Source organism: Zalophus californianus, chromosome 10 (genome assembly GCF_009762305.2).
Source record: "Zalophus californianus isolate mZalCal1 chromosome 10, mZalCal1.pri.v2, whole genome shotgun sequence".
In the NCBI taxonomy this organism is placed as follows: Eukaryota; Metazoa; Chordata; class Mammalia; order Carnivora; family Otariidae; genus Zalophus; species Zalophus californianus.
This window is the reverse complement of record NC_045604.1, coordinates 75,595,342-75,617,375: the sequence shown is the minus strand read 5'-3', so window position 1 is coordinate 75,617,375 and position 22,034 is coordinate 75,595,342. Positions and strand designations below refer to the sequence as shown.

General features: G+C 44.0%; 1 protein-coding gene across 19 annotated transcripts in view; it reads right to left on the bottom strand.

Annotated features, from left to right (window-relative positions):
• The window catches only part of RBFOX1 (RNA binding fox-1 homolog 1), a 2,051,181-nt gene that overhangs the window by 65,965 nt on the left and 1,963,182 nt on the right, over window positions 1-22,034 (bottom strand). For 17 of the 19 annotated variants that reach the window (XM_027611432.2, XM_027611426.2, XM_027611425.2 and 14 more), the window contains one exon: window positions 16,455-16,535. The exons of the other annotated variants lie outside the window; for them this stretch is intronic. In XM_027611432.2, coding sequence (XP_027467233.1) covers window positions 16,455-16,535 — 81 coding nt within the window. The remainder of the gene's footprint in view (window positions 1-16,454; window positions 16,536-22,034) is intronic. 19 annotated transcript variants of the gene reach the window in all.

Below are 22,034 nucleotides of genomic sequence, written 5' to 3'. Positions count from 1 at the left end.
CTGAGCTCTGCACTGAGTGTATTTACAGTGACAAACGTGCACGCTCCCCCTCTCTCTCTTTTATGAATATGGTGCTTACCTTCGAAATAAACACAAATGAGATCATCTCATCAGCCCGGAAATCCCAACAGAAGAAACACAAAACCAGTGGAAAATACTTGAGGGTTATAAAGTGCATATTAAAGTTTTAGAGCTTTGGGAGAGATGGAAGAGTAGCAGATGCAAAAGCCAACAGGGGGGCAGATTCAGCATCAAAGCCATAAAAAAATACAGCTGCGGTAATGGGCAATTATTCTTTGCATTTGTGTGCTGGTTTGAATTTGCATGAGGTTGCCAGATGCCCTGGAAAAGGTGTTCCATCAGAATGGAGGAGAGGGCTTCTCTTTGTCCTCCTCTTCTCTCCCTTTGCGCCACAATGCCACCATTGCCCACCCCTGGAGTGGTCTGAGATCGAGCGCTGTCCATGCTAATTTGGGGTTGAATCGTTCTGTGGGTAATTTATGGTAAGAGATATTCACTTACACAATTCTGGGGGTGCAGTCATGCTTTCAACAGCAGGTTCACGGTTCTGCAGGATTCCCCTTGAGGGAACTCCTGTTTCACGTGCTGGACCATAAATTAAGAAGTGGCATAATAGGTAACATGCTGAGGTGAAATAAACAACCAGCTCTAGCTCAATTTCAGGAGCAGAGTGTTGTGATAAACATCACAATGAAGAGGATTATTTTTTCCAAATGAATCTCAAACAAAAGTACATCAAATTGGTTTATAACAGAATTTATACGCAACTGGGTCACTCTCTTTGAATGGCATCAAATGGGAAATTTAATATGATGGAGCACATTTAGTTCTAGGTCAAAACAAAAATGGAAAAGCTTTCAATTTTGTTAAAACTCAGCAATTTCAAGGTTTCGGGAGAGAAAGGGGTTGTCCCACCCATTCAGTCATTTACAAAAAGACCAAAATAGCCACTTAATTTGTTGGAATCTCTGATTCTCGTATTCTCATATATCTATCCCTGAACCACACATTTGGGACTGACTTGTTTCATTTCAAAATGCATGTTGATATTAAATACTGCTGTTTAGAAGTGAATAAATCTACATTTTGGACAAACAGTTCCTTATAGGACATCCTCATTTGAGATGCATTGAATAGGAAAACAAAAATTTCTAATTAATGTACAAGTCTAATCACCATTCCCCACATGGAAGAATAATTTTTCACTGTTCATTTGCTGGGTTTAATCTCAAAACTGACATAACAGAAATGCAATGTCCTATAAATCTCCGCTCATTTGTTTCCTTAATATTCATATCCCATTGAACTGCAGCTGCTTGTTGCTACAGTCTATTACAACTTGCAAAAGTGTCGATAAAAATATTATGAAAGGCAAGATGTGTTTCTTCCCGGCTGCGCGTGCCATTTATTTGGGAAAAGACAATAAATGGCTCGTGGATTGTCCCCCCAGCCTGCTGCTTGGTGGGTGATTAGTGATTAATTACCTGGCAGCAAATTGACATGGCACGAGGAAATTGACACAGCCCTGATTAATTAACTTTTTATGGGTGGTAGTTACTCACAAAACATTGTGCACCATAATTGAATCTCTCTACATAGCATCGTGGTACAAAAGTTTTAGTCAAATCCAAATTAGCCAGAAGTTTCTTGGCTGTTCTAGGTCTGATTAGGATGTGTCGAAGGAATTGGCAAGAACTTGAACTTGGAGAAAAAAAGCACATTATTTGAAAGGAGAAAGGGGGGGAAAAAAAAAAAAAGGATGGTGGCTGCACTGCCCGAGCCGAATTTGTTGACCTAAATCTTTACTGTATGAGGCTGCAACGCTGCCTTTTCCTCCAGCCTGGCTGCTGCTTCTCTGTGGGTTCTGCATGTTCTCCTTCCTTTGTCCTGTCCCTAAATGTTGAGTTGATCGGCTCACTCAAATGCTGGCTCCATTGTCATTTCCTCCCCCAAGGGCTTCTCCCCATCTCCTCGACGTGTCCCGGCCACACCTGTCAATAGCCTTTTTCCTTCCCTTGACTCATCTGGCCCTTACCACCTCATCGGATTGCACCCTCACTATATAGCTCTCCGTGGGGATGTCCTAAGGACTCTATTTTGGTCAATACTGTGTCTCCAGCAGCTACAGGATCACCTGGCCTCAGGTAATTACTGCAATGTTTATTGAGTATGTTGTCAGATGAACTCAGAATGCCACAGTCGTTCAGCTACAGAAGGAAAAGGGGGGACAGTCCTTGAACCTGTGAGAGTTGCTACCACGCTGCTTATGAAAGGTGCATATGCTAAGACAAAGTCGGGTTTAGCGACATGAGTGATGAGGGACTCAACCTCACTTGAGGCAAGTCCAGACAACAATAACTGGAAAAGTCGAAGCAAAGCTGTGATTATAGTTGGCCGAAGTTCAACCTCCCGTACTCCATTATCACACAGAGGAGATTCAACTGTGTATCGGCTACTATTTACTGACACTTGCTAACCGCCAGACCCCAAGGTTAACTCCGTAACCATACGAGCCGGGCATTACTGCTACCTTCACTCTCCTGGGGAGAACAGGAAGACGTGCAACACCCTGGAAGCTCGCCCAATGCTCTCAGACAGCCTGACACTAGAGCCCAACATGTTATCTAGTATACAACAAAGCAATGAGGCAACTTGGACCAAGGCAACCCGTGTCGGCTCTGGGCAAAAACTTTCTACTTCCACTCTCTCCCTGCTCCTTAGGGCCTCTCAGTTTTTACTCCCCTCCTATGGCCTCTTATAGCAGTACAAACTGCTACAACCTCTCCCCATATTCATACCACAACCAAGAGAACCAGCCCAGTTTGTCACGGACTGAGTGAATTTGCAGGGGAGACTCTTGACAAGCCTCCCTGAGACCTCAATATGCTCCTGGTCGGGGACAGGAGGCAGAAGGAGGGGAAGGGCAGGTGCCATTTCTCCTGTTCTCTATGTGCTGAGATTTCAAGACACCTGGAAGGGCTTTGCTCCTTTCTACTAATTGGATACAGGCCACAGGGACCACTACTGATTTATGTTCCCGGTAAGAGTCCAAAGCAAGCTGTTTTCCTTCTCCACTGGGGCTTCTCTCCACATCTCCAAAAATATTGGGGAACCGGACCTGGGGTACACTAGCATGGTGTTGTAAACACAAACCTTGTTACTGTCAAAATAATGAGTTACTTACGACTAACTTCAACTAGAAATTTTCTCCAAGATTTGAGAGACTTGCATAAAAACTTTCATAATATTTGGGATAATGCACTTTTTTCTCTATATAATTGATTTATTAATATTGTTATCAAATACCACTTCACTCATAACTCGGTTAGAAACAGTCTCTTCCTTAGAAAGGAAATAGATGAGTCATCCAGGGATTAAAAAATAAAACTAAACGCCATGAACGCACAGGGATGATTTACTCTGAGCAGTGAGTCTGGTGTTCCCAAAGCAGCAATGTTTCCCAACTTAAAAACAAATTCAAAAAGCGTCAACAAAACCCACACACAATGCTTACGTGAATATTCTTTCATCGCTAAGTCTCTGAATGAGGACGGCAGCCTTGGTTTTTAAATAATTGCCACATTATTCCCGCTTACCTCCCGAAGTTGGGGGTTGTCTCTTCTCTCCTGCGTTACAAATGGTCTGATTAATCCAACAGACATGCGCGGTGAGTGCCATGGCTGCCGGATGCGCAGAGATACACTTTTCCTTTGCAGAAGACATATTTGTGATCTATCTACGCAGAGGTATTGACAATACCCACCCTGGGCAGGATTTCTGTAACATTTCATTCAGCACAACGAGAATGAATCTCAGTCTTGGAGGGCTTAACTTGGCAGGACCACGGAAGGCATTTGCAAAGGTGCTTTCTGTTATTTGAAGAAACGCTGGAGACAAAGCCGCGAGATGCTGAGATCTATTTTAATTTGGATAAAGCGATTTGCCATACTCTATTCATTTGACAAAACCTGTAGCCGTGTCAATTTAGCTTTTATCAGGTAGCCATGGGAAAAAAATGCAAATAGTTTATATAATTACTTTATCGAGTGCATATACACAGCAAAGTTTCACGTGTTAAATCATTCATGATCTGGCTAACAGGTGGCTGAAACAGCTAGCCTGGTGAATTGCCTCTCCAGTAGGAAACAAGGCAAGGGAGATAAATTAGATTCATATGTTGGGATGGATATCCCATGGTTCTCTGGGGCTGCTGCAGCTCCTGCAGGTGAAGCCCTCAGAGGGGGTTGGCGGTGGCTCACAGGATGGGTACGCGATGCAAATGCATCGCCCACTTTAATTCCAGCCATCACTGTGGGTATAGCTGGTCAGTGTTAGGGCCATCGGATTTTGAGAGTCAGCTTCCAGCTTTGGGAGGCTGAATCCCAATCCTTTGAGTCACACCCCATGTAAAGCTTGAGGACAGGTGTCATCTGGATCTATGGATTGCCTGCCTGATACCTGAGCTGGAACCCTCCCCAAACCCCCATCTTTAACAGACTAAAGGAAAACCATTCAGGAATAGGTTGTCCAGTCACTAGACTAACAAACATTCCAGACTAGCTTCTTCGGTGAACTTTTAAAAAGTCCCAAAGAAGATGGCTTCTATGGAAGAAAGGGAAAGTGTAGCCATCCATTTGAGGAGATAAAACGCCTCAAGCAATCTGAACGACTCTTCACACAAGGATGCTCACAAGTGGGTAGGTATTCACGAGTATGCTCATGGCAATCAGATTTGACCAAGGTCAAACCGCTAGGTGTACTATGATGATGTAGACCCACCTCTATCTGAATCCAGGTCTTGTCATTAAATGATTGTTGCTCAGGGAGAATTTTGTAAAACCAATACTGGGGACTAGGTTTTGCCAGCAGAAACGAGCCTTTGGGAAATGCTTCTTGGAACCTGGAAGCAAGTACCGAGGGTGGGGATGATATATATCCTTGGGCAGGTGTGCCTATAGAACTGGTTCTGGTATGTTTGTTTTTACATAAAAAGCAATTAGGCATCAAGTCTACACTGCATGCAAACAAAACCCAAGGAGACAGATTGAAAATATGTGGTGTGTTATTTGGTCCTAAAAACTGCATTTTGTTAACACTCCCCCCAAATTCTCCAGAAGCAATAAAATAGCTTTTGGCATGACAGTACTTTCACAGAAATGAAAATATGATTTAAGAAAATGGTGTTTTTGGAGTGAAGCAAGTGTTTAAATTATCATGTTTAAATGAACTATGCCAGGCTCTTTTCCCTTCCATGGGAAGCAAGCTCGGCTTCCTTTCGTGATTCTTTGCAGTGCACAGGGAGATTTGCTTTTGAAAATAAAGCAAGGGGAGGAGGGGCCACTTCTGTGGTTGGGCACATTTCTTCGCAAGAAGCACCAAGAAGGAACCCCCCCGCCCCGCCTCCAGCACTTGAATTACATGTTGCTGGCTGTTCTTACTCCCCCCTTCTAAGCTGTTCACTCCCAGCCGTGCCGACTTTGAGAGAGGACTTGGCCCCATTTACAAAGCCGGGTCCCCCAGGAGCACACACCTGCCCCAGTGCATCAAGCTGCCCCCTTTATATTCCAGGAATCAAATAGGATCTTATTTTTGGCCCCTGAAAATTTCATATTCAGTCTGAACACAGAATAGCTGGGTTCCCCCCCATTTTAAATCTACATTAGTTTGAGAAAGCAAATGAAGTACCCATGAGTGCTTAAAAAAAAGAACTCTAAAATAAGCTGCTCAACCCATTGGGGGATCTCCTTCTCACCTCTGCCAAGGACCAGTGGAAGGTAGGCATGGCCCAGGAGTTCAATGTGGGGGCTGCACCAGAGAGTTTGTTGGTCTTCTTACAAAAACGTGAGCATTAAAAAGTACTTTCTGTCAACGCTATCATAGGACTTGGGGTTTCCAGGGAATTCTCCCAGAACAACTGCCTCGCTGCCTTTCAGAAACATCTCGTCTCGGCCTTGTTCTCTGGCTGTGTGTGCGCTGGAATCCCAGGGCAACGTAGTTTATTGTTTTAATATCTGTCTGACACAAAGCAAACCATCCTCCAGTGACTCCTTATCTGTCATATGTATTTCTGTGAAAGAAATATCAAGACAAATAAGATGTTTGGGGGCACACCACGGGATGGTAGTTTTTGCAATTGGCAGCCTTTTGCAGAAGTGAGACCCCCATCTGCAAAAGACGAAAGCCACCATTCTGCATTGAGATTAATAACCAAAGCGCCAGGAAAGCTAGATAGCAGCTGCCTGAAATGTGGCTTCTTCTTTGCAGATTCTTCCCTGGGAACAACTGAGGAGGTCCAACTAGTGGGTCCCCCCCCCGAAATTGTTTTTTTTTTTTTAAGAGGGCAAAACAGTCACACCAATGTGGTCTATGATCATGAGTCAGCCAAAGTAACGGCAGCTGTGGAAGAAGGTGCTAGCCCCGTTGTGGCGATGGTGGGGCGTGGATTGAAAATACCACAGAGCCTGTTCAGAAAGCTGGTGTCCAGGTGAAATAAGTTAACACAGGAGCTAGTAAAAACCTCTTAAAAACTACCTGTTCATAAGTCAGCGCGCTGTGCCACGCCGTGGGAAAGCGGGGCCAGAGGCGCCAGGCAGAGATGGTGCTTCAGTGATGGAGACAGAATGACACGGGGGTTTGGGGAGCGGTGGTGGTCGCTGCAGAGCTGTGTCTGGCTGTGGGCAATCGCTGGGCATTAAATCGGGCGTGTGCTATGATTGGGGTGACAGGCAGAGCACGGTACAGTAGAAGTCTCAAAATCTCCCTGTCCATGGGTTCAGTGAGGAAAGTAGGATTTCAGTGGCCAAGTGGGTCTGTCCATAATGCAGGAGGATGGTGAGAATGTCAATATTTAGCTGACCTACCAAGAGGCATTAAAAATGCCATGTTAATGGAGGGTAAGTCTCCTGTTGGGTATGGCCCCCAAATATCCCTGTGAGTAATTTGTTGGCAATTCTGAGACATTAGCATTATGTATCTATTATCTGTCTTGCCCACAAGAACGCGACACTACAGAGGCTGACTTAAGGACACCTTGCTTAATTAAATTGAATTTGAATAAAAATTTTTTCAGAAGAGGACGCCTTGCTCACGAAGTATTTACATTATATGGAAGGGTACCTGGCATATAGAAACAACGTGATAAAAATTGGTTAAATGAACTAATGCCCTTTAACCCCCTCCCCCATCAAAGGACTGATAAAATGAGTAAAGAATGGAAGGAATTATTTCAGAGATGATGACACAGTGGTTAGAGGTATGATGTCACCATAATGCTGAGACACAGACTTAGAAGGAGCGCTGATTCCTGTTTAGAAGGATGCACTCTGGAGCACCTTTTCGACCAACATTATTGGAAGGCGCTGGAGGAGCCCGAGTCAGCCCAGGCAAACGATGAGGCATCCTGAGTACGTTAATGGAGTCTCACCCTCTATCCCAGGGAACCTGGGGCAGGTGTTGGAGAAAGCCCAATAGCACCAAATTGATGCTTCCAACTCCCCATCTGTTTGTTGTTTGTTAGGAGGGCAAAACTAAGCCAACCCACCCTATTTAGACCGAATTCATGTATCAGTCTGACTTTGATAAGTGCCAAGAGAAGGGTATTCTGTTTATGTGCCTACCTTCCATTATTGGGTTTGAAATGCGATAAAGTGGCACAAAATGCAAAAGACCCATGAAGGTGCCCACTGAAAAGAAGGTCCCTTTTGATCTCCTCTCCCACGTAGCCAGCTGTCTTTGGAGTCTGGCCCTTTCAGATAAGAATGCTAGCCTAACAAAGGGGTCACTAAACTACAGCCCTTGGGCTACATCTGGCGCAAAGACTGTTTTTGTCAATAAAGTGTTATTGGAAGCACAGTCACACCTATTCATCTCTGTACTGGCTGTGGCCACTTTCAAGCTATGGACAGAGTTGAGTAGTTGCCAACAGGAAGCAGATGGCCCACGAGGCTGGAAATACTTACTATCTGGCCTTTTAAAGGACAATTTTGCCAACCCCTGGCCAGACAGATGAGACACAGAAGAGCTGCCTCTCCAGGGATCCAGGGATGAGAAGAAGAAAGCACTTGACCACTCCCTGCTCAGACATTTCCAGGAGCAGAGCATGTGGTCGCTTCCACACGCTGGTGGATAAATTTAGAGACTAGGGAAGACGGGAGGCTTGGGATTGAGTTAGGCTGGGTTCAAAGTTGATCTGGCTGGGTCACCTTGGACAAATTTCTTAATCCTTCTAATCCTACATTTTCTCAAGCAAAAAGGGGGCATAATCATATTTCATACTTTTCTTGTGAGGATTAAAGGAGAAAGTTCATGTGAAGGGCTTAGCAGAATGCCTGAGATATAGTACCATGAGTTAATATTAGTATTGTTACTATTATTTTTTTTATTATTTCAGGGCTGGACTAGGGTAGGGCCAGTTAGGCATCCACTTTGGGTGCAAAATTTAAGAGGAGGTGACACCAAAACACCCCCAGTCATCAGGATAAATCGTAATTTTTTAAAAAGTTAAATTATTAAAAAAATCCACGATGAACAGACTCTCAAACTTTAAGCAAAGAAGTGCTATGTTGAACATATTGGACCCTAAAGTAAAAAAAATTAATAATACTCATCCTGTCTTAATGAAAATTTTGATATTTTGTTCATTATCAATTTTTTCCATTAATTTAGATTTAAAAAAAATACCACATTAGAATATTATTTTTTTTAGAATATTATTTATCTTGACTACCGAGTTTTTTTGGCACCTCTTTAGATTTTGTCCAAGGTGAGTCTCCCCCTTGCCTCACCCTCACTCCGGCTCTGATTATCCTTCTCTTAAGTGATTCCTCCAGAAAATATTAGACAAGGCCTTTTCAGAGCCTCAAGGAGCTCTGAGATATTGGAGAGGGAGAGAGAAGACACGGTTTAAACCAGCGTGTCAGCAACAAAGTGACCTATACGTGTACTTTCTATCAACTGAACTCAGTCCACTGACATTTTCTGTATTGGGCAGAAGAAAGAGGAAGCCATAAATTAATTTAGGCTGTTACTTTAATTACAGAAACCAATGGAAGTTCTATCAATTACCTAAAAGTAGAACACTGCAGGCCTGATTTATGTATGTTTCTGCCACTTAAATCATTGTTTTATGAATTCCACACAATTACTTCCATAAAATCTGCAATCAATACATCAATTAAAACCATGCCACCACAGCTCGCCCTTGAGTTTCATAAAAGTGAATAAATGAGGAAGTGATTTTGCATTTTGATAACATTTAGCATCCCGAGCCTCTGGTATCAGATCTCCCCCCGCCCCCCCGCCGCCGTGGTCAGGAGTGAAAATTTCAGGGGGAATTAACAGTCATCTTCCTTTTACCTTAGGACTTGTCCTCACATGGATCTCAAGCTCATCTGTGGCTTCTGGGTAACTCTGTGGGAAATGCGCTTGCTTGCATTGACAAGCACATGGAACCATCCATACATTTCTGCTGGAAAATGCTTTTCTTGCTTGCTGACAAATAAAACTGATACCTCTGTGTCAAGGCACTTGCTGTGGACTGAAAAGTGTCTTGCTCCCCACAATTATATGTTGACACCCTAACTCCCAACGTGATGATACGTAGGGATGAGGCCTTTGGGAGGTAATTAGGTTGAAGTAAGTCATGAGGTGGGGCTCTCATGAAGGGATTCGTGTCCTTATAAGAACAGACACCCAAGGGCTTGCTTTCTCTGCCCTGTAAGGACATGGTTAGAAGGTGACCATCTATGAGCCAGGAAGAGAGCCCTCATCAGAACCGACCACACTAGGACCCTGATGTCAGACTTCCAACCTCCAGAAGGGAGAGAAAATAAATTTCTTTTGTCTAAGCACACCCCACCCCATCTATGTTATTTTTTATGACAGCCCTAGAAAAATAATAGAATGCTAGGGAGTACTTGCTCCTGGAGGGGATTTTGTGACCTAAAGTGGTGTCTAAAGCTGTAACAAGAGAAAAGGTGGATATATTAGCCTGTGTATTTAAAAATGTACGCTGGAGTGTAAGCAAGATCCAAGGCCCCAAATAGGAAATATGTTTGCAACATCTATGCTCTTCATAGGTTATTCCCCCTAATGAATAGTTCTCTCTCAATGTAAATTAAAAATAAAATCAGAAACAGCACAGAGGGTCATAGGGGAAGGGAGGGAAAACTCAATGGGAAGAAATCAGAGAGGGAGAAAAACCACGAGAGACTCTTGATTCTAGGAAACAAACTGAGGTGTGCTGGAGGGGAGGTGGGTGGGGGGAAGGGGTAACTGGGTGATGGGCATGAAGGAGGGCCCATGATGGGATGAGCGCTGGGTGTTATACGCAACTGATGAATTATTGAACACTACATCTGAAACTAATGATGTACTATATGTTGGCTAATTGAATTTAAGTAAAAAAAAAAAATAAAATCAGAAAAACCCAGAAGAGAAATGGGCAGATGTGTACTGGAAATCCACAAGACGTAATGTCCAGATGACGATGAAAGTAGCAAATCTGATGCTCGTCACTAGGAGGAAGGCAAATGCAGAAGAGAGCAAATTCAGAGGCTATGTTTCACCCATCTGATTTTCAAAATTAAAAAAGGAGCAGAATACGAAAGCTCTGGCAAGGATGTCGGGATGGAACCACCAACTGCATGTTTGGGAAGCTAGATGTGGGATTTGAGGTACTGGGATGTCAGGGTATATGTAAAGATATTTGCTGCAGGCTTTAGGAAAAGGAGCAGTTTGAATGAATGTGGACAGGGGACGGCTGAAGGAGCATCCACACCACGGGACAGTGGGAAAATACCCAGATGGCTGAATGCAAGGGAGCCAAAATCTGCTATTAAGTGAGACAAAATACGTGTAATGCGCACATAATATGTATATGCAACACTCCCCTCTGTATAAAATCAAACTACCAACACCCCCATTTCACGTGTGTGTGTCCTTCTTTGTATGTCTTATTACGGGGAAGATGTGGAAAGATACTTTCCAGGCAGTCAATATGGGTTTCATTAAAGGTATATGTTTTTGGATAAAATGGGGATATTATTACCACATCATTTCACACACATATGTGTGTGTGTTTATTTGCATGATTCTCTAATTACCGGGAGCATATGTTATATTTGTAATTTAAAGTCTATTCATAAAACTGTAAAGAAAACAGAATTAAGCAGGTAACACTGCCCGGCTTCTGAAAACATCTACTTCACCTGGAAATAAGGGTCAGTGAGAGCTGGCTTTGCTAATCCAAATTAGAAAGTGACTTTGCCATTCATAGAACCATGGATTTACCTCTTGAAATTTCAATTAATAAAAAATGGAGGTAATGTTTTCATTTGGAAGAAAGGTGACATGTTCTTTCCATTCCTCGTTCTGCCTGGAGGCATGTTTTGATAGTAAGCATGCACTACATGCAAACAGCACTGAGAGTAAAGCAGGTGCCTTTCCCCCCACACAGGAGGAGCCTACAGATCACTGGGCCCAGGAGGGGGAAGTCAGTGAGCTAGCCCACCAGACCTGCCCCAGCTTTTACCAAACCCCTCTGTTAAGGGGTCAGATGTGGGCTATTCAAAGCAAACACAACACTATTAAATTAATTAAAATTATTTCAAAACTAACAAAGTAGTTCGTGTAATTTATTAGTTTAGTTGATGAAAAGTTAATATTCTTAAGACAAAGACATTAATATTAAATGTTTTCCATTTGGCACAAGGTGATCTTGCCTAATTCTCTGGAGTTTTGCTTCGACTTCATTTGTCTGCTAAAAAGTAGGCCCACTTTACACTCTGGATGCTAGTGGTTCATTGGGACACATGGGAGCATGTGTGATGTCCCATGACACAAGCTGAATAGGGGTTTCACACCAGGATAAAGGTCAGGATGAGGGGGAAAAACTGGGGTCAGTTGGGGAGAGACAGGAGAATCTGTAGGATTAGGTTGTACTGACACAGCGCTCTGAGTGGAAATCTTTCCCTTAATGCTTTCATGTCCTGGGTCATATTATTAGGATGATTCACTTAAGTGGAGGAAAACCCATTATGTAAAAATGCATCTTAAAAAACAGATAACCTCAAGTAGAAATTATTTTCATTACAGAGGAATTCAGCAGGGTTCCTTTAAAACCCATCTCCCCTACTGCACTTAAGGGTGTTATTTACAGATGATTAGCTATTTGGCTAGGCAGTGGGGCAATTTAAGTCCAAAACATCCAAGGCCAGTTAAAGATCCATGGGGGGAAAAAAAAGCCAACACAAACTCAGGAGTAATCCTGGAAGTCAGTAAACACATAAGATCCAATTTACAAAAGTGTAATTTATACACACCTTTCTTCAGGAGTACAACTATTAGATAACCATGAGAAATATATATATTTTCAAGTTAAAAAGCAGGTACATCCTACAAGATTGCTGAGAAGTAAGGGATCCTCAGCTTTTGGGTAGAAGGCTGGATTCTTAGCAAAAAGAGGCCACACCATTCGGACCTCAGAGACAAGAGAGGTGGCTCTCAGCCATGTGTATGTCACACTCAGAGAGGAGATGAACCTCGATGGCCTTGTGCGTGCCCCCAGTGTGTGTGTGTGTGTGTGTGTGTGTGTGTGTGTGTGTGTGTGTGTGCATGTATGTGACAGAGAGAGAGAGAGAGAGAGAGAGAGCAAAAATGACCCTCTATATGCTGGAGGGATTGTTTCTAGAACATATGATTTTGCACTGGAACATATACCTTAATCTAGAAGAGAAAACCTATGTGATGTTTCAAAGCCAGCCAACCCTATGATCCAGCAATTGCACTACTAGGTATTTATCCCAAAGATACAGACGTAGTGAAAAGAAGGGCACATGCACCCCAATGTTCATATCAGCAATGTCCACAACAGCCAAACTGTGGAAGGAGCCGAGATGCCCTTCAACAGATGAATGGATAAAGAAGATGTGGTCCATATATACAATGGAATATTACTCAGCCATAAGAAAGAATGAATACCCACCATTTACTTCAACATGGATGGAACTGGAGGAGATTATGCTAAGTGAAATAAGTCAAGCTGAGAAAGACAATTATCACATGGTTTCACTCATGTGTGGAACAGAAGGAATAGTGCAGAGGACCATAGAGGAAGGAAGGGAAAACTGAAGGGGAAGAAATCAGAGAGGGAGATAAACCATGAGAGACTCTGGACCCTGGGAAACAAACAGGGTTACAGAAGTGGGGGGGGGGGTGGGGGGATGGGGTAACCAGGTGATGGGTATTAAGGAGGGTACGACTGGTGAAGAGCACTGGGTGTTACATGCAACCAATGAATGGCTGAACCCTACATCAAAAACCAATGATGTAATATATGGTGATTAACATAACAATAAAAATTAAAAAAAATAAAAATAAAATAAAAATAAAACAACAACAAAAAACAAAGAAGCCAGCTAATGTCAAACAGTCCAGCCTCAAAAGGATTGCTCGCTTGAAGAACTAAAGCAGAAAGCCTCAGCAATGTGTCTTAGGGAGGAATGGATCATCTTTACACGCAGCATTGTTGCCTCGAGATGGAAGTGATCTATAGTCCTTTTGGTGACACAGGTGGGGAAGGAGAAGGTTCAGAGTTGACTGTCCATACGAAAAACACTCACTGAGCCTGTCAGTCTGGATACCATTGCTTAAGGGATCGACACGTGAAGATTCTTATTGGAAGAAACTAGGTTTTTGTTTCATTTTGCTTTGTTATGGGGTAGGACAATCAACTATTTATTAATTATTGTTTTCTTTAACACTACTATATACAAGGACATTTCTTTAATATTTCTGAAAAATTCCTACCAACAATGGGGGGGTTGATTAAAATGTAATATTGTGAAATGATAGAATATTATGAGGCCCTTAATGTATTTTCATAAAGTGCACATGACATGATAATCAGTGAAAATAATAGGATGAAAAATGTGTAGGTACTATGATTGATTATGCAATTTAAAAATGAAGGGTGTTGGACACACATTATACAATTTCTATAATTATTATATATTTTTACTTTTAAACTCAGGAAAAAAATGTATAAACAGTGAAGTGATATTGTCATTTTGGATTTTCAATAAAGAACAGACCCTTTATATCTGAGATCAACACACTTTTTCTGTAAAGAGCTGGAATGACAATATTTTAGGCTTCGTGGGCCACCTTTGTCTCTTGTCACATGTTGTGTTTTGTTTTTGTTCCGTTTCTACAATCCTTCAAAAATTCTAAGACCCATTCTTAGCTCACAAGCTTTACAAAAACAGGCTGTGGGCTGGATTTGGCCCCTGGGCTGTAGTTTGCTGACCCCTGCTTCAGATGACACCATCTCCTCTGGATGTTTCCCCTATTTTAATATGAAAAATTTGTGATAGATTTCCACATTTGATATTGACGATACACATTTCCCCCAAAGCTGCCTTAGAATGGCTATACTGATTCAAACCAGCCCTTATCTGGAATTAATTTGAACAGAGAACTGAAGTAGAAATGCATATTTCATATGATCATTGAGAGCCATGCTTTCCATTATGGTAGCCATTAGCCCCATGTGGTTAATTAGAGTAACATTAATTAACATTAAATTAAATAAAAAAGTCAGTGCCTCTGTCCCACGAGCCCACGTACTGGACAGCGCAGATATGGAACATTTCATCTTAGACAGTTCTATAGGACAACGGTGTTACAGAATAAAACAAAATAACTCTCTGGACTCAACTGTGGTTAAGTTTTGGGTCGCCAACGTTTCTTCAGAAAATAATGTTTATAGAGAAGGTAGGGGAGAGAGACAAGGGAATGATGATGATATTTAGAATCAAATGGAGCCAGAAAAGCAGTCAAAAGTTGAATAATTTCCCAGGTTTAAAAACCAAATCCACCATATTGTGGCTGCGTGATCCTGGGTTATCACTCCGTCTCAGTACCCCTCCATTCCTCTGCTGTAAAGCAAACATTATAATACCTACCTGGTGCAGATTTTGAGGATGACACAAGGTTGAACATGTGAAAATGTGTACTAGCATCCTAATTCTACAAGATACATGCACACACATTTACACCACCCGAAGTGGGCAATGTCTATACATTTAGAAAGAACCACTTCTTGCCGGTATGGTTAGATTCTGTCTTCTCGGGGACACAGGAAGATACTTTGCATTTAATGCATGCCCAACCTGCTGTTGATGGTGCTATGCTAGTTGGGAAGAACACCTGGCTGCCCCCATAACCTGGCACCTTCAGAAACCGTCGGGATTCTCACAGTCATGTTTTTGGTTTCTGATGACTGCTTCTAACCTCTGCCCCCCAGCAAAGAGTTTGTTTTTTCTGAGCCTTTGGGAATTGAGATGCTTGATCTTGGCACTCGGGGAGGATTCCCCTCTGTCTCTCATCCTTCTAATCATCACGTGCCCATTATTGCTGCTCTCCATCACCCGGCCCCCCCCCCCCCCCGCTTCTCTAGCTGGTCTCCAGCAGCCCACCTTCTCCCATCCCCACACTCACTCTTGAGCACTGATCCCAATGAGGACCAATTTTGTAGTTATGGGGATTTCATAGGGTGGTGTCTTACAGCCTATGAAATAGATGAGAAGGTCTGAGCTGTGGCTGGGGGTCTTTCTGAGGAGGGGCAAACCAGGTGGGGGCACCATGATGGAATCCATGAGAACTGTAATTGTTCAACCTGTTCTGGGAACTGGGGTCAGGGTGGGGTATTTTCCACCCTGGAGCAGCCATCCCAGGCAGAGACATCCTTGGTTTTTCCATGTCAGCATTCTGATCTATCTTCCATATTTATTTTTGGTCTTCTCCCCCTAGCACTTGATGGCTGTATTCCTATCTATCAAAGTGCCTTTTCTTGTTGTTCCCCCCACCCAGTTAAATGGAGGAGAACCACATTCTTCTCTCTCCTCCTCATACTCAATGGAATCACACAGTAAAGGGCAGAAGAGCCTTGCAAACAAGTCATTATTTTCCACTGAGAAAATGGTGCTCGAGAGTAACAATCAAACATCTTTTGCTAGGCAAGGGGGCCACTTGGATGGCCTGTGTATGTTACATCGATTATTTTCACATTAATTTGCAAAGCTGTGATAGAAGGCAGGCAGTGAGCTTTAGCTCCAACCCCCCCCCATGCGTCTCCCCCACCCCCAGACCAATGCCCCATGTCCCATCCATTGGACTCGGTCCTTCCAGGTCTTAACAAAGGATGACTGGGATATCTGGGAAGTGAGCGTTCAGACATAATGAGCAAAGGGGTTCGATGCTAAGGTGACAGGGAACACAGAAACATGCTTATGAGAACCAACCTCATCTTGTGGAGAGCCACAGGGAGGGTGGAGCTGAGAGGGAGGGTAGGAGGAGAACTTACATGGCAGGGAAGGTGATTGGACTCAGATTTATGTCACAAAACAAAGAGAGAGCCACAACAGCGGGCTTACTTGCGGAAGTATATACAAGTGAACTGGGGGCACTGTACATGGAAGATCCCTCCTGGTTTGCCTGGCACAACAGCACCGTGCCTACGAAAGAGAGAGAGATAGATGGTATCTGGTTTGGGAACAGGCACACTACACCTGAGAGATCACGGCAACGCAAACAAGAAAGGCAAAGAAATGAAAACATAGCCACATCCCCGTGCATGTGACAGGGACACATGTGGCAGCCCCCTGGCTTAGCCAAAGGGAGTCAGGAGCCCACCCTCCAGCCCTCCAAGCATGGGCCACTCCTTGTCACCTGGGGTTCCCGCAGTGGGGGTCTGGCTGCCCCAGGACCCAGTTTCAGATCAGTGATGGTGGCAGCATGGCATACGGCAAAGGGGGCTTGAGAAATATCAGAGAGAACTAGATGACAAGCCTGGCTCAGAGGCCACTTAGCTGTGTGATCTTGGTAAGTCACTATACCTCTCTGTGCCTTGGGATTCCCATCTGGAAAATGGGGTGAGTATACCTACCTCCAGGAAGGGTTGTGAATCGTATGGCTAGAGATGTGCCCGGGGCAGGGGCTGGTATGTAATCATCACTTAGTAAAGGAGAAGCATGTGAACCGCTATGTTTGAGAAAACTTTTCATCCCCAACCCCCGCCCGCGTCTGAATCAATTCTTCAGGGGAAGAACAGAGGTATGGCAGGGAAGAAATGAATGCAACTTTCACCTTCCACGTGGCCCACTCCGGACCCACGCTGGGCTTGGGTTGAGACCATCTTTGGCTTCTGCGTATCTCATTTCTTCCCGAAAGCTCTCAGCCTTCCAGCAGGAGAGGCGGCCTCACCAAGCCTGCACTGCAGAGCTCACTGTCCTCTGCCTGATTTAAATCAAAGGGCACCGGGCTTATCCTGGCACAATGGAATTTTACAGCAAAGAGGAACGGTGGAATCCTGAGCTATCTCCTCAATCTGTGATGTGTTTTGAACCACCGCCCACTCCAAGGATGAGCAGGGTCAGGGATCCTCAGGGTATCAATTCTCTCTCCTGCTGCTTACAAAGCTCACACTCAGACTTTGAAAAGAACGAGAGAGACTTTTAAGGAGTTGTCAGCCCATTACTGATGATGGAAATGCATTCCTGTGGTTTCTGTTCACTTGCCTCCATTCGGTTTTGAGTTTTGGATTCTCCTGCCATCACCACAACGGAAAGCTTTCCCCATGAGAAGAAGCCTGCCTTGACGTGAGCTCATCCACATCTTTGAAGACCTGCCCTAGTGCTAGCTAAGGGGTTCTATAATCCTTTAGTATCTTTCCCAAGGTCAACAGAAGTGTAGTTAAAACTTGAAGAGTGAGTGGGGGGTCTGCCAAACAGAGAGGGACTGCCATGTGAACGCTTAAAGGCTAGCCATCTTTCCTGAACTAAAAAAACCAAACAGTTCCAGAGGTGGTCTCCAGGACCACTACTCCCCCTCCTTCAGGTACGGAGCCAGAATAGATGGATCCTCTGAGGAGGGCTGAGGAGGCTTCTGCAAATTCCACTTCTACCCTCTGTTCCCCGTGTTTCCCTAGATTTTGTCCATTATTTCCAGATAAAGCAAAGATGGATTAAAATCCCTAAGTGGGCCCTCCGTCACCAACTCAGCCACCTCCATCCATTCTGTGACAAGGAGAAGCAGCCCATGGACAGAAGTTCTATCTGAAGGAGTGTCCCCTTGTCCTTCTGGCATTTACCCTGGTATCCTACGCTTATAGCTGGAGGACAGCCCCCACCAGAGCCTGGATGTAAGAGTGAAATTGACTGACCTTCTCTTGGCGGTAAATGTATTCAGAGTCTGGTTGGGCCTGAGTCATGATCAGCCTTTGCTAAACTGATGGTTCTTTCTTCTCTCTATTTTATTTAAAAAGTTTAACCCAACATATAAGATGGGACTTTGCATGGCCTAATTTCTTTCTGGTAAGTATTTCCAGTTTTGGCAAGAAGCTGGCACAGTATGGTAATTAACAGCAAACAGACTGAACTCCAGATCGTGGGGGTGTGGGGTCTAAAATCAACCAACAGGAGTGGCATACCCACCCCAAGCCCTGACCCCCACCCTGCTTTATCAATGAGTACTTCGTCTGACTTTGCAGAGGCCATTCATCCTTATGTTCTTGCTCACTGCTAAAACCTTAGAGAGAAACGAATGTTTCTATAGGATGTTTCTGCCAAATCAGCATGTGAGAAAACTCCATGGGTCTCTCGTGTCCACCCCTGGTTAAAAACCACTTTTAAAATGAAACCTAAAATTTCTTGGGGGGGTGCCTTGGTATTGAAAGAAAAATAGCATGGTTGTAGCAAAAACATATCCAGAGGACATTTCAGTAGTGTACGGTTAAAACCGTAGGGTCAGTTTTCAACACTCTCAAAGCAATTTAGAGAATCCCATTGGGACACAACACAGATTCCCTCTAGGAAGCTAAATCCTGGCAGGGCATAATGAGGCTTTCCTAATGCTCTTATGCTACAGATACCGAGAAACTGTACTGAAATAACTTCTTTGGATGTCCTCTTGGTAGTGAAAAAAAAATTCTTTATGCGATAATTTTGACCTTTGTTAAACAAAATCTATACTGTCACAGGACTTGCTCTTTATTTTACCTAAAAAACATCCTCTAGTTTAATTTGCAAAGTACTTATTGTATGTTCTCTTAGGCCTTTGTGACCTTTTCTTAAGAGAAGGCTTTGAATTAAACAGAAACCAAGAGGCAAGGAACACTGGAACCTCCATGCATTTTTGGGGCAGGGGCCAGTCATGTGTGTTTGTTTAAAAAACAAACAAAGGGCACCTGGGTGGCTCAGGTGGTTGGGCGTCTGCGTTTGGCTCGGGTCACGATCCTGGGGTCCTGGGATCGAGTCCCGCATCGGGCTCCCTGCTCCGCGGGGAGCCTGCTTCTCCCTCTGCCTCTGCCTGTCTCTCTCTCTCTCTCTCTCTCTCTCTCTCTCTCTCACTCTCATGAATAAATAAGTAAATAAAACATTTAAAAAAATAAAAAATAAAAAACAAAGATTTGAGGGAGGTGGGGAAAGGGGCTTTCCTGCTTATAATTTAAAGATGGCAACTGTGTTCAATTTATACCACTAGCCACCATTCCCTAGCCAGGACAGACCATTCATCAATTTCCAAGTGTCCTTTCCTATTATCCTGGGATCCTCAGAATCATCCTTAACACAGCTTCTAGGCAGTTGCTACTGTTTGATTAGAGTTGGTGGATGGCATGAAACCTCCATGCCATTCCTGATCCTACTGTTAGGTTAAACCATAGGATATTGACCTCTTTATGTCAAATAGGATTGAACGCTGGGAATTTCATGGGGTTTAATTTTAAAGAAAGACCCCACCGCATTTCCTACTGTTTCATTTAGAAGCTGCCTCTTTTCCCAGTCCCCGGGAGCTAATGGATCACTCCCCCTTCTATGCTCCCATCACACTTAAAAGAATAAAAAAAAAAGAAAATCTCCCTAGGTCGCCTGGGTGGCTTAGTCAGTTAAGCCTCTAACTCTTGATCCTGGCTCAGGTCTTGATCTCACAGTCATGAGTTCAAGCGCCGCGCTGAGTGCCATGCTGGGCGTGGAGCCTACTTAAAAAAAAAAAAAGTCTCCCTAGTAGATCCTTTGTCACAATGTACTGCAACTTTTCATTTACATATCGGTCTCAGCCACAATGAGCCCCCTTATGTCAGAGCCAAACCATACTCATCTATTCCCAGCCCCTAGCAAAATACCTGACTCTCAGAAGAATTAATGAATTTGATTAAACTATTATGTTTTTAAAGACCTCCTCATTTCTGTTTTCCTGGCTAAAAATAGTGCTCTGTCCAAACAATCGTTCTTGAGGGTTCCTTCTTCCCGCCCCTTGTTTATTGCTGGGGATGCGCATGCCTAAAGTCCAGGTGCAGTTACAGGCCCTCTCTATGGGATTCACTTGCTTCCTCCTCTTCTCTGATTCCTTTAAGGTTGACTCATGCAGCTTCACATGAAATCTGAGCAGCCCGTATCTGTGCCTGGCAGGAACTGGCTCCATGTGGCAGATTGAAACTTTGGAATCATCAGAGCCTTTGCAAAGTCTGTCACACTCATCAGCATCCCAAATTCCGGCACAATATGCACAGGGCCCCTTGCGAGCAGGATCGGGAATCCTCCAGCTTCGAGAGGGTGAGCCAAGGTCCATGTACAGATGGGGCAACCCAACCCTTTTTTCTTCACTGGAGACTCCCCACAGCTCTGGGGGTCGTTCCTGGCCCCTCGAGGGGCAGGGAGAAACCTCAAAGGGGTGATTCCCGTCACAGATAAGGAAGAGGAGGCCTCTCAACTTTGTACTCTGCTGCCAACTCCTAGGTGAGGAAATTGGACTCAAACCAACTGGGACAACGGTGCCTTTTCACACCTCTGCCTTTATGGAGGATAATTCTTCTCCCTGGAAGCCCTGCCCCTTCCCCTAGATGATTCCCTTCTGGACTCAGCAGCAGCTTCTCCTCCTAGAAACCAGATCTATTTGGCTCCACCTGCCAAGTTCAGCTTCCTTCCTCTGCTTTTCTAAATTGTGTTGTAATGATCTATTGAATGAGTGTCTTCCCATGGATGCTGTGGACTCCAAGAGGTCAGGAGTCACGTCTTAGTCCTCTGTCATCTCTGTGGGTCCAGGGACCTAGGCTGAGAGTTGGGGGGGGGGCTGACAAGAGGAACCAGAGGGTTCTGGACAGGCAGCCATGTTACACTTGCAAGAAATAAAATTAGGATGCAAGAGGGAAAGGAAGAAGAGAAAGTCTCTTTTGAATGCCTGCCCTTCCATTTTAGTACTGAAGAGGCAGAGCTCTAAGCCAGCCCAGGGTGAATGACTAGGTCTGTCCTGTTTTTTCTGAATTATACACACACACACACACACACACACACACACACACACACAGAAACACACACAAACACACACACAAACACACACACACAAACACACACACACACAAAAGGAAGAAAGAAAGAAAGAAAGAAAGAAAAAGAAAGAAAGAAAGAAAAAAAAAGAAAGAAAGAAAGAAAGAAAAAAACATGTCAAAAAAACACCCCAACCGCCTAGCAACTGGGAGTGGCTGACTCACTTCATTAGCTCGAAGATGAAGATGAGTTAGAACACTTGGAGAAGAATGCTCTTATTGCTACTGAAATGAAAAAAAAAAATTAAAGACACAAGGAAAAACAACCACACTTTATGAATTTTCTGAGAGCCAACAGGGATTCAGGAACACCTGCTGTGGAAGGTTCTGAGAGGGGCATGTGCTGTCTGAGCCTCCGCAAGCATCTGTGTGCTGATCCGGAGTCGCGTGCAAACAGAGCCCTTTGCTGGGGTCCAGCTTTTCTCACTAGGCCTGGTGAGTCGGCAAAGAGGGCTGAGAGGAAAAATCCCACAGGTAAATGGTGAATGAATGCAGGAGGCCATTAGACAGCTACTCTGTCACGAGTGCTCAGCTAAGAAAAGGTGGCCTTCGAGGGCTGCCATTCATTCTGCAAATGCGGATTGGCATCTATGGTGTGCCGGGCACTGTGTGGGTTCTGGGGCATGCCCGCTTA